The sequence below is a fragment of the Carassius auratus genome, unplaced genomic scaffold (assembly GCF_003368295.1).
Source record: "Carassius auratus strain Wakin unplaced genomic scaffold, ASM336829v1 scaf_tig00217693, whole genome shotgun sequence".
Classification (NCBI taxonomy): domain Eukaryota; kingdom Metazoa; phylum Chordata; class Actinopteri; order Cypriniformes; family Cyprinidae; genus Carassius; species Carassius auratus.
In genome coordinates this window covers 1-16,273 of record NW_020529193.1, presented here as the reverse complement: position 1 = coordinate 16,273, position 16,273 = coordinate 1, and the positions used below count along the sequence as shown (strand labels likewise).

General features: G+C 40.0%; 1 protein-coding gene and 1 pseudogene across 2 annotated transcripts; one reads left to right on the top strand and one right to left on the bottom strand.

Annotated features, from left to right (window-relative positions):
• Window positions 1-541: 541 nt before the first annotated feature.
• Window positions 542-2,763, bottom strand: LOC113102199 (uncharacterized protein C14orf28 homolog; annotated as a pseudogene).
• A 2,166-nt stretch (window positions 2,764-4,929) lies between these two features.
• fsip1 (fibrous sheath interacting protein 1) lies at window positions 4,930-11,286 on the top strand (the record flags this gene model as incomplete). 2 transcript variants are annotated; one of them, XM_026265765.1, is given in 10 exon segments in its annotated part: window positions 4,930-5,390; window positions 5,527-5,590; window positions 6,298-6,434; window positions 6,513-6,564; window positions 6,639-6,793; window positions 6,879-6,951; window positions 7,050-7,142; window positions 7,747-7,829; window positions 8,836-8,955; window positions 11,149-11,286. In XM_026265765.1, coding segments are annotated over 10 exon segments (972 nt in total), but the record flags the coding sequence as incomplete, so codon positions are not given.
• Between the last annotated feature and the right edge of the window lie 4,987 nt (window positions 11,287-16,273).

Sequence of the window (16,273 nt, the reverse complement as noted above, 5' to 3'; positions counted from 1 at the left end):
GCCCCTACAGACACGCGCTCGGGGAACGCCCCTACAGACACACGCTCGGAGAACGCCCGCCTACAGACACGCGCTCGGGGAACAACACCTGCTCGGGGAACACGCCTACAGACACCGCTCTGGGAACGCCCCTACAGACACAAGCTCAGAGAACACGCCTAGTTTAGGATAATTCTACACACTATTAATAAAAATAATCTGACACTATTAAAATTTTGATGATAAATCACAGTATGCATCAATATTATTATAACCACAAATGAGGAACTGTTTTGTGTTAACTACATTATTTATAATTTAATTCAAGATATATGATCTCCCATAAAATGATATATAATTTGTATTCATAATATATATATATAGTTATAGAACTGCAGTTGAAGTGAAAATGCTTTTTTAAAATGATTTTTTTGTGTGGCGTGTGTGTGTGGCATGTAGTTCTTAAATTTGTAGGAAGATTTTGGGAAGTTGTTGTCCAGCACATTCAGGATGAGGTGACGTGTGTCTCGAGTGAATCATGAGGAGGATGTGACTAAGGTCACTAGAAGGTCACGTTGTTCGAGAGCTCCAGGTGATACGGCACGTACGACAGATCCTCCGACTGCCACATCTGCATGTTGAGGATGACGAAGGGTGGCGGGCCGTGACAGAAGAACCTCTGACCGAACTCCCTCAGACCCTCGCACCTGAAACACACACACAACACATACACACAGACGTGACGAGGAGATCGGATCAGATGCATCAGCCTCGGAGAGAAACTCTGAAAAAACTCACTCCAGCTCTTCACAGAGCTCCAGCCGCGGGCAGAAGAACTCGTCCAGCGCTGACTGGATGGGATCTTTATCTGGGAAGCTCATGAGGAGGACTGAGAGAAACACAGACAAACAGCTGTCAATCATCTCAAAACATCTATGGAGTGCAGGTGAGTGTTGGATGTTGTGTGAAGCGTGATGTACTTGACGCTGATGGGTCTGTGAAGATGCTCCTGGAAGCGGTTGGGGCAGGTCCAGCTGAGAGCAGCAGCTCTCCTGCGCGCTAGACATCAGGTTCTCCAGGTTCTTGGTGAAGTTCTCGTGCTCGTTGCGAACAGGTCGATCTCCAGTGCCGTGTGGTGGACCTCGGAGCGGTACTGCCGCTTGGGACATGCGGTCCCAGATCCACAGCATCTTGACGGTGGGTACTCGCAGCAGTCCATCAGGTACAGGAAGTGCTGGACGAAGCGGCGGCCCAGGAACAGACCCAGCTCTCGAGGGAAGCTGTGGTTGTCTCTCAGGATGACGTAGAGGAGCATGAGGAAGCCGTCGATGGTGCATGTGTTCTTCAGGGTGATCTGACGTACAGCGGCGTGCAGGCGATTGGCCTTGCGTCCCGCTCTGATGGTGAACCACACCGCCCACGGCAGAACCGGACGCCAGAACGAGCGCTCGCCCTCCGTGTTATTACTGATGGAGGCACGGATCTCCTCGAACAGCGTCTTGGTCCTGTCACAACAACACCACACACTTCAGCTTCAAAGAGTTGCTTCTCTTACGCAGTGTACACTTTACAGCTTTCCTCTCTTGTCTTCTGAAGGTCTGTTTATGTTTCATAAACACTGATTTAACAACATCTTAATCCTAAAAACTTGCTGTTTTCTGTCTGTTTATTGAACAACCATTTTTGTGCCACAGAATACAACATTGTAAAAGATAATCGCAAGTTTTTATCTCAAAATTCTGAGTTTAGATCTTCATTTTCGATTACCACCATGAAATAAAAAAACTTAAAAAGGTTATTTATTTATTTATTTTGCTTTATATTTTAATCTTGCCATTCTTTATTTAAATCTCATTATTCTGCGTTTATATCAAAGAATTAAGAGATAAAGTACAAACTGGGATACAGAATTTTTTTTTTTATTATTTGTTGTATTTGCATTTTTTTTATTCCATGGCAAAAATAAGATTCAATATATTTTTTATTTTTTTATGAAGTGATTAAAAGTCCCTTCTGACTCTTAATATGTAAACAAAGATCAAACAGGAGCTTTAAAACTGACTTTATGCAATCTTCAGATTTCCTGTTCTGTAATTGTATGCAAATGAGTGCATATTTAATTATATGAATAAATCATTTGCATATGTAAACATAACCTTTAGCAAACTTGTGATGCAAAACTACTGTCTTTTACTACAGTTATTAATTAGCTGAAGAGTGTATGGTGATATATATATATATATCTTTACACACACATCTTAGTGTATGACTTTAAAGAAATGTAAACATTACAAGTGAACACGTATGACACTTTCAGCAATGAGCTAATATTCAGAGTTTATAAGTTGAAAAGGTTTTCAGAAATGTGGATGATAAGCTCATTCATCTGAATCATTGTCAACAGATGACAGTTGATTAATTTATATAATGAACATTAATGCACTTGTGAGTCAGTCGTGTTGTTGATACAGCTTCATCAAAGCTGTGTGTGTGTATGTTCTGCATTGAGATCAGAATGTGTGTGTGTGTGTGTGTGTTCGTTCACCTCTCCGAGTGTGTGATGAAGCTGCCGCAGCTCCTCAGAATCTGTTAAAGAGCAGAAATCTCTCTCCATAATGTTCCGCACGTCTTCATCTCTACGAAACCAACATGGCATCTGTTTACCAGCGCACGCACGCACGCAGGCGTCACGTACACAGCGCTGATCAAGCCCCGCCCACTCACGCTAGGCTAGTTGGTACACAACAAAACCTACTGGGCACGCGCACAACAATACAGCGTCATTTTTGTCTCAACAATTAAAGCTAATTGCATTTTTTTTTAACGTAGGCTCTACTTTTGAACAAAAAACACGTGATTAGGCAAGGCAAGTTTATGTATATAGCACATTTCGTACACAATGGTAATTCAAAGTGCTTAATATAAAAGAAAGTAAAATAATAATTAAGAACAAGAATAAAACAAGCAATTTTAAAACTTTTAAATTACAAAAAAATTGACTTATTTAAAATGAATTTAAAACAGAAAATTATTTTACATAAAATAAAATAAAAAAAAACAGTGAAAATATAGTGCAATCAGTTCGGACATTGCACAGTGCTCATTCAATAAATGCACAGCTAAACAGATGCGTTTTGAGTCTAGATTTAAATGTGACTAGTGTTGTAGCACATCTGATCTGCGGGCAGCATAGTAACTAAAGGAGGACTCCCCTTGTTTTGTGTGAACCCTTGGTATTTCTAACTGACTTGATCCTAGTGATCTGAGTGCTCTGTTAGGTTTATATTCAGTGAACATATCTGAAATATATTTCGGTCCTAGGTCATTTAGTGACTTATACACGAGTAAAAGTACTTTAAAATGAATCCTAAATGTAACTGGAAGCCAGTGTAAGGACCTGAGGACTGGTGTGATATGCTCAGATTTTCTGGTTCTAGTCAGAATCCTGGCAGCAGTGTTCTGGATGAGCTGCAGCTGTCTAATGCTCTTTTTGGGAAGGCCAGTGAGGAGCCCATTACAATAGTCCACCCTGCTGGTGATAAAGGCATGAACAAGTTTCTCCAAGTCTTGACTGGAAACAAAACATCTAATTCTTGCGATGTTTTTTTAGATGATAGTATGCTGATTTAGTTACTGCTTTGACATGACTACTGAAACTAAGGTCTGTCTCCAGAATCACACCAAGATTCCTGACTTGATTTTTAGTTGTTTGACCCCTAGAGTCAAGGTATGCATTCACCTTGAACACTTCATCTTTGTTTCCAAATGCAATGACTTCAGTTTTTTCTTTGTTTAACTGAAGAAAGTTCTGGCACATCCAACTATTAATTTCATCAATGCATTGGCAGAGGGAGTCAATGGGGCTGTAGTCATTTGGAGATAAGGCTAGGTAAATCTGGGTATCATCAGCATAGCTGTGATTAGGCAATTTGGTTCTTTCTCATTATTTTTTTAGTGGAAGCATATACAGGCTAAACAAGAGCGGTGCTAGAACCGAGCCTTGTGGGACTCCGCATGTCATGGACGTCCACTTAGACTTATGCTCTCCTATACTCACATAATAGCCTCTCCCTTCTAAGTATGATCTGAACCATTTGAGTACCATCCCAGAAAGCCAGACCCAGTTTTCCAGTCTCTCTAGTAGTATGTTATGATCGACAGTGTCAACGCAGCACTGAGATCTAGCAATACCAGCACCGATATTTTGCCAGAGTCAGAATTAAAGCGAATATCATTTATTATCTTAATGAGTGCTGTCTCAGTGTGATGCGGTCAAAAAAAGATCGAAAATTGTCCAGGTATCCATTTGGGTTTAAGTATTTGTTCATCTGACTAATTGATTAGTCAATTATGACAAATATAATTCACGACAATTCAAACACTGGGATAAATGAATGAAATAAGGGTATAACAGCAAAATCGCACCAAAATACATATTTTAATGCTGTTGAAATAAATATAGATGCTATTATATTCTTTTGTGTGTGTGTGTGTGTGTGTTGGGTGGGGGGGGGGGGTTGTTATAAATCTCTTCTGTTAAAGGATGAAGGTATAGTGACCTGTTTGTGTTTGCTAATGACATAAAACAGTTTTCAGTGTCCATTTACATCATTTGTATATGCGAAAAGATTTAAAAGTAAAAAAAAAAAAAAAAAAAAAAAAAAATATATATATATATATATATATATATATATATATATATATATATATATATATTAGCAATAATCTGTGTGTTAGAATTTTTAGGACTTTTTTACAAACATGCATATTTTAATGCTTTTGAAAAAACAAAGGATTTATATTTCTTTTTTTGGTTGAGGGGGAGGGTTATATATGTATATATATATATATATATATATATATATATATATATATATAATGTGATTTTCAGGTTTAAATAGTTTTTGGTTTGTTAGTCTGTGATCTAAGCTCTTGTTCGCGCGCTGCTCGTGCCCGGTAGTTTTGCGCGCTCTTGTGGCGACAGTCTGTCACGGTGTTCGAAAATTCGCTCCAGAAAGCGTTTAGACTCAAAGAAATTCCCTTTTATCGTCTCAATTCGGCTTCAAAAATTCTCTCAGAGTCTCTCCGTCACTTTGACGTTATTCTAAACGAAAGTCCTTATTATCGCTTCAGTAAAATTTCCTGAGGGGATTCGGACCGTTACTGCATCCGGGACTCTGGCGTCCCTGGATACAGCGGTGCGCTCAGTGTAAACAAGCGAAACACTCCTCCAGAGAGACGTTCCCCGTGTGAGAGACCGATTTACCTGTAATATATATATCCAGGCATGGTTTATTGGAGATAGTAGGTATTCACATACTGTAAGTGCGTGTAAATGTGCTGCAGTGTCTGATATGGAGGTTTCTGCGGGTGATGTGTGTCGGACCCTGGAGATCATCACAGCACGAGCGGTCAGTAATGCACACACACACACACACACACACACACACACACACACACACACACACACACAAACACACACACACACACACACACACACACACACTAGCTTCAGTCAGAGATAGCGTGCTGTGATCATCTGTCCAGGATCCACAGGTTTCTGAGGAGGAGAGCAGCGGCTGTTCGGCGGAGAAACTGCTCACTGATCAAGGTCTGACATCATCAGCAATCATCAAGTGTTAAAGGGCCCATGAACTGCATTGATTATTATTGTTTATTATTTATAAGTTCTCTGAGGTACACCTATAATCAAAAAATTATAATGATTTAGACTAAGTATTCTATTTATATTCTAAATACTATAGACAGAGCGACAGGCGTCATAATCTGAAAGCCACGCCCACCGGCGAAAACAATCCGACCCCCCCTCCGCTGACTTTCTGACACGTGACTAAACACACAATAATATCTAAGAGCTGCTGTGTGACAGCTGTATAGTAATATGCTAAACAAAGTTCTATATTTTATGTGTTTACAGTACATACATAAACTCATAGCACATTGTTGATATCTGGAGCTACATTTTCACCAGTTAAACATTAATTCATGATATCAAAAATTACAAAAATATATCAAGAATAACCATTTCAGCTATAAAACAACTCAGTTTTCACTAGTTAAAATGCAACTTTATTGATGTTACAAATGCAATTTCTACTCGTGGAAATGCTGAGTGTTGAATTCAGAATTACATTTGCACCATTTAAACATTAATTTAATGATATCAAGAATTATCATTGTAACCAGTGCAAACCGAATGGTTGATTTAAAAAATGCATATCCTGGGATTGATGAAAAGTTTTGGACGAACTTTGAGAGGTTTGTGTGTCTGAGGCTCATCTTCTGATGGTGTTCCAGTGTCTGTGGACCGGATGGACATCACAAAGGGGTTTCTGGACGATATCTCTCGGCCGGCCTCCAGTGAGATCAGAAGATTGAGTCGAGATGGGCCCAGATCTCTGGAGGTGCTCAGTCCTGACGTCACACACGCCGAGGTAGAGAAGCTCCTTCATCTCTTCATCTGAGCGTCTGGAGACGGAGAGCACTAATGATCTAATGACTGTCTCCTAAAGCAGGTTCACCGGGACACGACTGATCTTACCGCAGAAAACAGCTCTGATCAAGGTCTGCACAGAGCTTTCATCTCAACATTCAGATCTTCCAGTTCAATATTTGAGTATGTTTTGATTATTTCACAGAAGAGTCCGATGAAGAGAATGAAGATCCGGAGTTGAGAGAAGCCATAAAGAAGATGAAGAGGCTGGACCGTGTTCTGGCTCTCAAGGCGTCAGCGGAGAGAGAGGTGAAGCAGAGAGGAAGACAGCAGCACCAGAGACTGTGGCAGGAGCTCCAGGTCCGTCTGTAGTTCACACACACACACACACACACACACACACACAGACGTCTGCGTGCTTCACTAACACTCACACACCTTACAGACCGCCGGTCTCAGGATGAGCAGCAACGAGACGGACAACACCAGACGCTTTCTAGCACTGACACCCGACAACTGTGAGCCCCTCAGACTTACACGAGATTAGAATTATTATATGAATAAGATTCATGTGGCACAGATTTAGATGATTGAGTGATTGAGTGATGTGCTTCAGATCAGGACTGTGATGAAGTGGATCGTGTCCCTGTGTTTGAGACTGAAGTCCTGGATCTGAAGAGTGATCTGAACACCAGACACGAGACGGACGGTAAACCCTTCAAACATTTCTGAATCTCTGTCGCCGTCTCAGTGCTCACAGAACATAACAAATGAGAGTAAAAACAATTGTCATTGCTCAGAAATGTCAAAAATATTTACAGAGATGGAAAGTTACACGCTCAGTTCAGTGTAAATCATCTTATTGAAGTTGGAAGAGTGAAATAGTTTTTTCTTGTAAAACTTAAAATATCTTTTTTTTTTCCACAGAAAGCTTGTATAGTTAAAACTGATGCTGTCAGCTTTAAATGACATTAATCTGCGTGAATTTGACAAAAACTGTCACATATTTATGAAGCTTGATTGTAGGTGTATGTCATAAGTTTGTTGTGCTGGTTTTAATATGTGATTATGATTTTATGCTAAAAATATGACATGCATCTCTCGTCTTAGTGTTTTTTATTATTGACCATGTAGTTTATTCTGAACACTAGAGGGCGTCCTGATGTCAGGAATCATCTTTTACTTCTACTGACTTTAATCTAAAACTGCAAGATGTCATTAAAGTTCTGCACTTCACTTACATCTTCATCATCAGCTCCATCACTTTGCTGCGTGTGTGTGTGTGTGTGTGTGTGTGTGTGTGTGAGACGCAGGGCAGGATCAGCCGTCAGACGACAGACAGCGAGGAGCGGCTCACAGCAAGCACAAGCAAGACTTTGTCAGGAGAAATATTGAGGTACGTCGAGGTCACTTCAGACGAGCTTCTGGAGTGCGCTTCATTAAAGAGTGCGTCACGTTTCTTTATAAATCATCTCAATGTGATATTGATGCTCAGAGTCAGGTGATCTCAGGGGGAGGGGCTTGCTCATGCTACAGAGCTTCTGATTGGACAGAAGTGAGTGTATTATGATGTCATTGAGAAATGTGGTCTGTTTTCCCGTGCAGAACTCACATTGGTATTTCATGGGGTCTTTAAACATGGAACGACTTCCATTCATTAGAGCGCAGAATGGAATTATGGTGTAATGTAGAATTAAACCCGCTCTGTTTCTCTGCTGAATTGATTCCAGCTCCTCCGCAGGATCTGATGCTCTTCCTCAGAATTTATGAGCTGTTTTCCAGCACAAATATTTAAACATTCCTTCAATTTACTGAACATGCACAAGAACGTCAGATAAGTTAAACGAGTTTGTGATTCAAACAAGAACAATTTTAATTGATCAAACTTAATTCAAAGCTGGTTTTTCAGACCACAAGTGATTTTGCATCTCCAGCAAATGTTTCTTCAGGGTTTCTGAAGAAGGTGAAAAAAGAAGTTTTTATTCACTTTTCCTCAGATCAAAGCCTTAAAAGGGCTTAAATTAGAAAAGAAGGACTTAAATCCATACAGTTGTGGTCTTTAATGTTGCATGTACTGCAAAACATTAATATCTTCCTTAGTATTTGTGTCTTCTAAAACAAACCGAAATGTACAAAACTGAAGTGAGTTTATGCTTAAAACAGTCTAAGAACAAATATCTGTCAACGGAGAATGAAAACTAAACAGATGTTTCTCAATCCACTGGCAGATAAACTTTCTCATTTCTCGATTTCTCCTAAAACAAGACTTCTTATAGTTTGTCATTCCAGTAAATGGATCCTGATTTGAGAAGCTCAAATCTAAACTGGGGAAGGAGACAGAAGTGACTGGGTTATGAAGCAGACGATGGATGATGTGATTAAAGGTGTTTGTGATTGTTCAGCTGGCAGAAGCATGGGGGAACTCGTTCCTGCTCACGCAACAGGAGAAAGAGAGAATAGAGGAACTGCTGAAAGATGTGGAGGAAGAAGAGAACCACAGCGAGCTGCAGACGGAAGCACAGGTGCAGACACACACAGCACGGTTGAGCTAAATCATTCTTATGGAAGCACGTCTCTGTCACTGGATTATTACAATCCGGCCTGTTCTTCTGAGTTTATAGTTCATAATTCAGTTTTTCAATTTCTTTGCAAAGTCAGAACTGTGAGAGGTCAACTTGTAATTGGGAGTTTCAGCTTATACATATATACACTTCTCTTTCTATATTCTATATATTCTGTATTCTCTATTTAATATTCTTTCTATACCTTAAACTAAAAACAAAAATGTTCTTCTCAGAATTGTGAAATATAAAATCTGAATTGCAAGAAAGATGTCACAATTATCTTTGTTTTTTTTGCCTGAACCTTAAAAAGTAAAAAAAAAAAAAATCTAAAATAATCTTGATATTCTGAAAAAAATCTAAAATTGTGACATAAACTCAGAATTTGGAGGAAAAAAAGCTAAAATCGTAAGATGTAAACTGTTTTGTTATTTTGTCATAATGTAAAAATTGCATTATAGAAACTTGAAGCTCTCAGAAATGCAAGATGTTAATTTGCAGTTGCAAGAAAAACAGTCCACATTGTGAGATAAAGTTACAACGATCTTTTTAAATTATTATTATATTTATTCGGTGGCAGAGAAATGTTACATATTCATGACAGCAGAAATGCTGCAGATCCTCTCCGATGCTGATGTTTAACTGTGTTCAGACTCTCCACACACACACACACACACACACACACAGCTGTGACAGACACAAGAAGCTTCAGTGAGTTGGTAAAGACAGACAGATGTTGTTGGGCTTCTCTCCGTCGTGCGGCTGTATTGTAAGAGTCAAGCACATTAAAGTGTGATGAATCACTGCGGCGCAGCGGTGTTCCTCATTAATCGCTGTCACACACTTCTTCTCATGCTTCTGCCTTTAGTCCAGTGGAGTGTAAACTGATTATCTGTGTCTTATTTGTTCAGATCTGGATGATGTTTTTCTAGCAAAGCACAGATCGGTGTGTATCAGCCTGACACAGCATTCAGCCGTTACTGGAAATGATCAACAGTTTTCTGATATTTTGATAGTTATCTGCTCTCATCTTCTTTGCAGATGTTTAACTATTTGTTCATCTGCTCCAGTCACGTGACTCTCTCTGAGATCTGTACAAATGTTTTCATCATATTAATCTGATTTCTGAAGATCATGTGACACTGGAGACTGGAGGAATGAAAAAAAAATACTTGATATAAAATAAATGTTAGCTGAAATAAAATATAAGCTGGTTTCTAAGGCAACATTTTACATCAAGTTTACAAAAATAACTAAAACTGAAATAAAAATGTAAAAATAAACAAAATGACAAAAAAACACAACAAACCTAATAAACTTTTACTAAAATTTACATGAAAGAAGAAAATTATTTATTTTATTTTATTTCAATTAAATAAAAATCCAAAAGCCAGAACTCTGAATGGTACTGAGACGGTCATAGCCTCCAGATGTTGTGCAGGAACGTCTGTTATTATATTCAGTTCAGAACAGCAGCTCTATGAGCTCACAGTCAGTATATCAGGCTTTTAATTACCCATCAGTCTTTGCTGCACGCGGGCGGCCTGTCAACACTTACCTCATCCTCGCCGCTCGGCCTGATGGGAGATTCAGAAGGATGTTAGTCAAGACTTAGATATTTGGCTTTAGAGGCTGTTTGGCCGAGCGTCCGAGAGCTCAGTCGGGATTCTGTGTGGAGCACCAGGTGCAGGAAAACCACTGGGCTTCCTCTTCAGCGTGTTCCTGAGAAACACTGTTGATAATCCTTTAATCATCTTGAGCTTTGTTCAACACTATAAATCATGCTTTATCATATTCAATGAGATCTCTGTCTCTGATTGAGAGTGTCTGATCCAGTCGAAGCTCTTTTAGTGTAATTCTGGAGCTCCTGGTGTCAGATCTCTCCTGATTGTGGTCAGAATAAGGTCAGTAATATCTCCAGATGAACTCTTCCTGGACTGAAGCAGCTCCGCTTTACTGGATTCTCTTGATTTCTTCAGCTCTCAATCTCTGTGTTATATGTGTGGATCATCTCGTCTCATTACTGGAGATATATTCAGATCAGTTTATCTCAGTCTCTGCTCTACTGTCTCATCACAAGCAGCAGAATATCAGCATCAGTATCAGCATCTGCAGCAGAATGATATTGAGCTGTTTTTCTCTCTATATTTCCAGGTGGTCTCGTCGTCTCTATCAGCTGGTGAAGGTTTCGCTCCTGAACCTTCTGAGCTCCACAGTCTCCGTCATATTGACTCCAGGCTGGAGCTGCTACTTCCTGTGCAGGACTTCCTGTCTGTGCGGAGCCCGTCGCAGGTACTGATCTTTAGCAGTCCTGGTGTCTGTCCAGGATGGTTTGTGGATCTATTGTGAATCCTGATGTTTTCCTCTGGTCAGAGTGAGCTCATTATGAGCGTCTGTAGCAGAAGCTCACGTCCTCATCAGGCCAAGACTGGAGAAGTGTCGTAAATAATGAGATACTGAGGTTTGTTTCTCGTCTGGGAGCAGTTTGAGACTCCGCTCCTGGATCGGCTCCGGTGTGACTCCAGCGGAACGCTCCGTCGTTTCAGGAATATTTATAGGTCAACGTGAGTTTGAAGGAGAGCAGCTTGGGTTTTCATCTGCTGCATTTATTTAAACTCCTTTAATATCTTAATTATATTTTCCTTTTTTTCTAGATTCTGTTTTAATGGTGTAATTACATTTTTAAAATATAAATCGTTATTTTTAAGACTTAATTGGAATAATAAAACATAATTTTTTTTATTATTTCAGATAATTTTAACAATAATAGTTCCCTGTATGAAATGTGTGGTTTTTGTTGCACCTTTAGAAAGTATAATGCAAATAAACCTTCACATATTATAATGCTTTTACAATTATTTCTGAAAAGATATAATGCATTGCAGTGTACATTATGAATAACTTTATAATTTCTATCGTATAATGACTCTCAGAAGTGTGTTGGAACGTTTGCTGCACTCGAATCCCAGTTTCTGACATATTTATCTGTTTGTCTGAGAAATGCTGTTGTGTAGAAGAACATGATCTCAAGTGTGTAAGTGTTTCTGGGGAAATGGCGTGATGTCTTGAGAGGGTTGTTCCTCATAAACTGTGTTTCTGTGTGATCTGATGGAGGCAGAGATGGAGTCCAGCTGGGAAATGTGGGTCAGAGATGCTGGAGCGTTCAGTACTTGGCTCTGCTCGTGACATTCAGCCTGCGATCGGAGCTGACAGACCTGTTCTGTTCTGCTGGTGTTGTGTTCTGTTGTCATGTGTTCAGAGACTGGACCGAGTCCCAACACGATCTGCTGAAGAACTGATCATGTGCTGAAGCTGCTCTCCCTCTCTCTCTCTCTCTCTCTCTCTCTCTCTCTCTCTCTCTCTCTCTCTCTCTCTCTCTCTCTCTCTTCTCTCTCTCTGTCTCTGTCTCTGTCTCTCTCTCTCTCTCTCTCTCTCTCTCTCTGTCTCTGTCTCTCTCTCTCTCTCTCTCTCTCTCTGTCTCTGTCTCTGTCTCTCTCTCTCTCTCTCTCTCTCTGTCTCTGTCTCTCTCTCTCTCTCTCTCTGTCTCTGTCTCTGTCTCTCTCTCTCTCTCTCTCTCTCTCTGTCTCTGTCTCTGTCTCTCTCTCTCTCTCTCTCTCTCTCTCTCTCTCTCTGTCTCTGTCTCTCTCTCTCTCTCTCTCTCTCTCTGTCTCTGTCTCTCTCTCTCTCTCTCTCTCTCTCTGTCTCTGTCTCTCTCTCTCTCTCTCTCTCTCTCTGTCTCTTCTCTCTCTCTCTCTGACTGAAGTGTAACACTGATTCATGTGCTTCTGATCTGCTGCTTGCTTCTCTAATGCTGCAGGAATGTGTGTGTGTGTGTGTGTGTACGTGTGTGTGTGTGTGTGTGTGTGTGTGAGTGTGTGTGTGAGTGTGTGTGTGTGTGTGTGTGTGTGTGTACGTGTGTGTGTGTGTGTGTGTGTGTGTGTGTGTGTGAGTTTGTGTGTGAGTGTCAAAGTCAAAGTCACCTTTATTTATATAGCTCTTTTAACAATACAAATTGTAACAAAGCAACTGAACAACATTCATTAGGAAAACAGTGTCTCAATAATGCAGAATGATAGTTAAAGGCAGTTCATCATTGAATTCAGTGATGTCATCTCTGTTCAGTTTAAATAGTGTCTGTGCATTTATTTGCAATCAAGTCAATGATATCGCTGTAGATGAAGTGACCCCAACTAAGCAAGCCAGAGGCGACAGCGGCAAGGAACCGAAACTCCATCGGTGACAGAATGGAGAAAAAAAACCTTGGGAGAAACCAGGCTCAGTTGGGGGTCAGTTCTCCTCTGACCAGACGAAACCAGTAGTTCAATTCCAGACTGCAGCAAAGTCAGATTGTGCAGAAGAATCATCTGTTTCCTGTGGTCTTGTCCTGGTGCTCCTCTGAGACAAGGTCTTTACAGGGGATCTGTATCTGGGCTCTAGTTGTCCTGGTCTCCGCTGTCTTTCAGGGCAGTAGAGCATATTAAAAAGCATATTAGTATGTTATGTGTAAGCCAGGTTAAAGAGATGGGTCTTTAATCTAGATTTAAACTGCAAGAGTGTGTCTGCCTCCCGAACAATGTTAGGTAGGTTATTCCAGAGTTTAGGCGCCAAATAGGAAAAGGATCTGCCGCCCGCAGTTGATTTTGATATTCTAGGTATTATCAAATTGCCTGAGTTTTGAGAACGTAGCGGACGTAGAGGATTATAATGTAAAAGGAGCTCATTCAAATACTGAGGTGCTCAACCATTCAGGGCTTTATAAGTAATAAGCAATATTTTAAAATCTATACAATGTTTGATAGGGAGCCAGTGCAGTGTGGACAGGACCGGGCTAATATGGTCATACTTCCTGGTTCTAGTAAGAACTCTTGCTGCTGCATTTTGGACTAGCTGTAGTTTGTTTACTAAGCGTGCAGAACAACCACCCAATAAAGCATTACAATAATCTAACCTTGAGGTCATAAATGCATGGATTAACATTTCTGCATTTGACATTGAGAGCATAGGCCGTAATTTAGATATATTCTTGAGATGGAAAAGTGCAGTTTTACAAATGCTAGAAACGTGGCTTTCTAAGGAAAGATTGCGATCAAGTAGCACACCTAGGTTCCTAACTGATGACGAAGAATTGACAGAGCAACCATCAAGTCTTAGACAGTGTTCTAGGTTATTACAAGCAGAGTTTTTAGGCCCTATAATTAACACCTCGGTTTTTTCAGAATTTAGCAGTAAGAAATTACTCGTCATCCAGTTTTTTATATCGACTATGCATTCCATTAGTTTTTCAAATTGGTGTGTTTCACCGGGCCGCGAAGAAATATAGAGCTGAGTATCATCAGCATAACAGTGAAAGCTAACACCATGTTTCCTGATGATATCTCCCAAGGGTAACATATAAAGCGTGAAGAGTAGCGGCCCTAGTACTGAGCCTTGAGGTACTCCATACTGCACTTGTGATCGATATGATACATCTACATTCACTGCTACGAACTGATGGCGGTCATATAAGTACGATTTAAACCATGCTAATGCACTTCCACTGATGCCAACAAAGTGTTCAAGTCTATGCAAAAGAATGTTGTGGTCAATTGTGTCAAACGCAGCACTAAGATCCAATAAAACTAATAGAGAGATACACCCACGATCAGATGATAAGAGCAGATCATTTGTAACTCTAAGGAGAGCAGTTTCAGTACTATGATACGGTCTAAATCCTGACTGGAAATCCTCACATATACTATTATTCTCTAAGAAGGAATATAATTGTGAGGATTCCACCTTTTCTAGTATCTTGGACAGAAAAGGGAGATTCGAGATTGGTCTATAATTAACTAGTTCTTTGGGGTCAAGTTATGGCTTTTTTGATGAGAGGCTTAATAACAGCCAGTTTGAAGGTTTTGGGGACATATCCTAATGACAATGAGGAATTAATAATAGTCAGAAGAGGATCTATGTCTTCTGGAAGCACCTCTTTTAGGAGCTTATATGGTATAGGGTCTAACATACATGTTGTTGGTTTAGATGATTTAACAAGTTTATACAATTCTTCCTCTCCTATAGTAGAGAATGAGTGGAACTGTTCCTCAGGGGGTCTATAGTGCACTGTCTGATGTGATACTGTAGCTGACGGCTGAATGGTTGCAATTTTATCTCTAATAGTATCGATTTTAGAAGTAAAGTAGTTCATAAAGTCATTACTGCCGTGGTGTTGGGAAATGTCAACACTTGTTGAGGCTTTATTTTTCGTTAATTTAGCCACTGTATTGAATAAATACCTGGGGTTATGTTTGTTTTCTTATAAAAGAGAAGAAAAGTAATCAGATCTAGCAGTTTTTAATGCTTCTTTGTAGGATAGGTTACTTTCTCGCCAAGCAATATGAAATACCTCTAGTTTTGTTTTCCTATAGCTGCGCTCCATTTTTCGGGCTGCTCTCTTTAGGGTGCGAGTATGCTCATTATACCATGGTGTCAAACTGTTTTTCTTAACCTTCCTTAAGCGTAAAGGAGCAACTGTATTTAAAGTGCTAGAAAAGAGAGAGTCCCATAGTTTCTGTTACATCATCAAGTTGTTCTGAGGTTTTGTGTGTGTTTGTGTGTGTGTGTGTTCTAGTCTGGTCTTGGGTGTGTGTGTGTGTTCTGGTCTGGCCCTGTGTGTGTGTGTGTGTGTTCTGGTCTGGTCTTTGTGTGTGTGTGTGTGTTCTGGTCTGGTCTGGTTTGGTGGAGATGCTCAGGGAAAGTCTGGCTCTGTTCCTCTTCCACGTGGCACTGACCGAGCGTCCAGATCTCTTCTGACTCTGACTCATTCAGTCTCTGCTCTCATAAGAGAGACGCCAGTTTCACAGCCTTCTGGGAGACTTCTGAAAACTAACATTTACATATACACTGTATTTCAGGTGTGGTTATTTTAGTGTAAGTGATGGTGATTTACGTGGTCAAACATCACATGAGAACGCTGGACACACTGTCATTTAAAAACAAACAGTATTTAGTGTATGTGAAGGTTAGTGAACGTGATGTCATGATCCATCTGAATCCAGCATGTTTGATTAGATCCCATGATGCATTTCACTGCATTCACATACAAACAGAACAGCAGAAGAACCGCAGCTTCCTTCAGATCAGAGTTATTATAGTATAAAACTAAACCATAAAACAGCTACTTTTGCTACTGTATTTATTCACTTATTTATGTTTAAAATATAAACAGAAACTCAAATAAAATAAAGAAAAATAAAATAGACTATATGACAATCACTGTCCTGTAATCCTTTATCTGATGCAA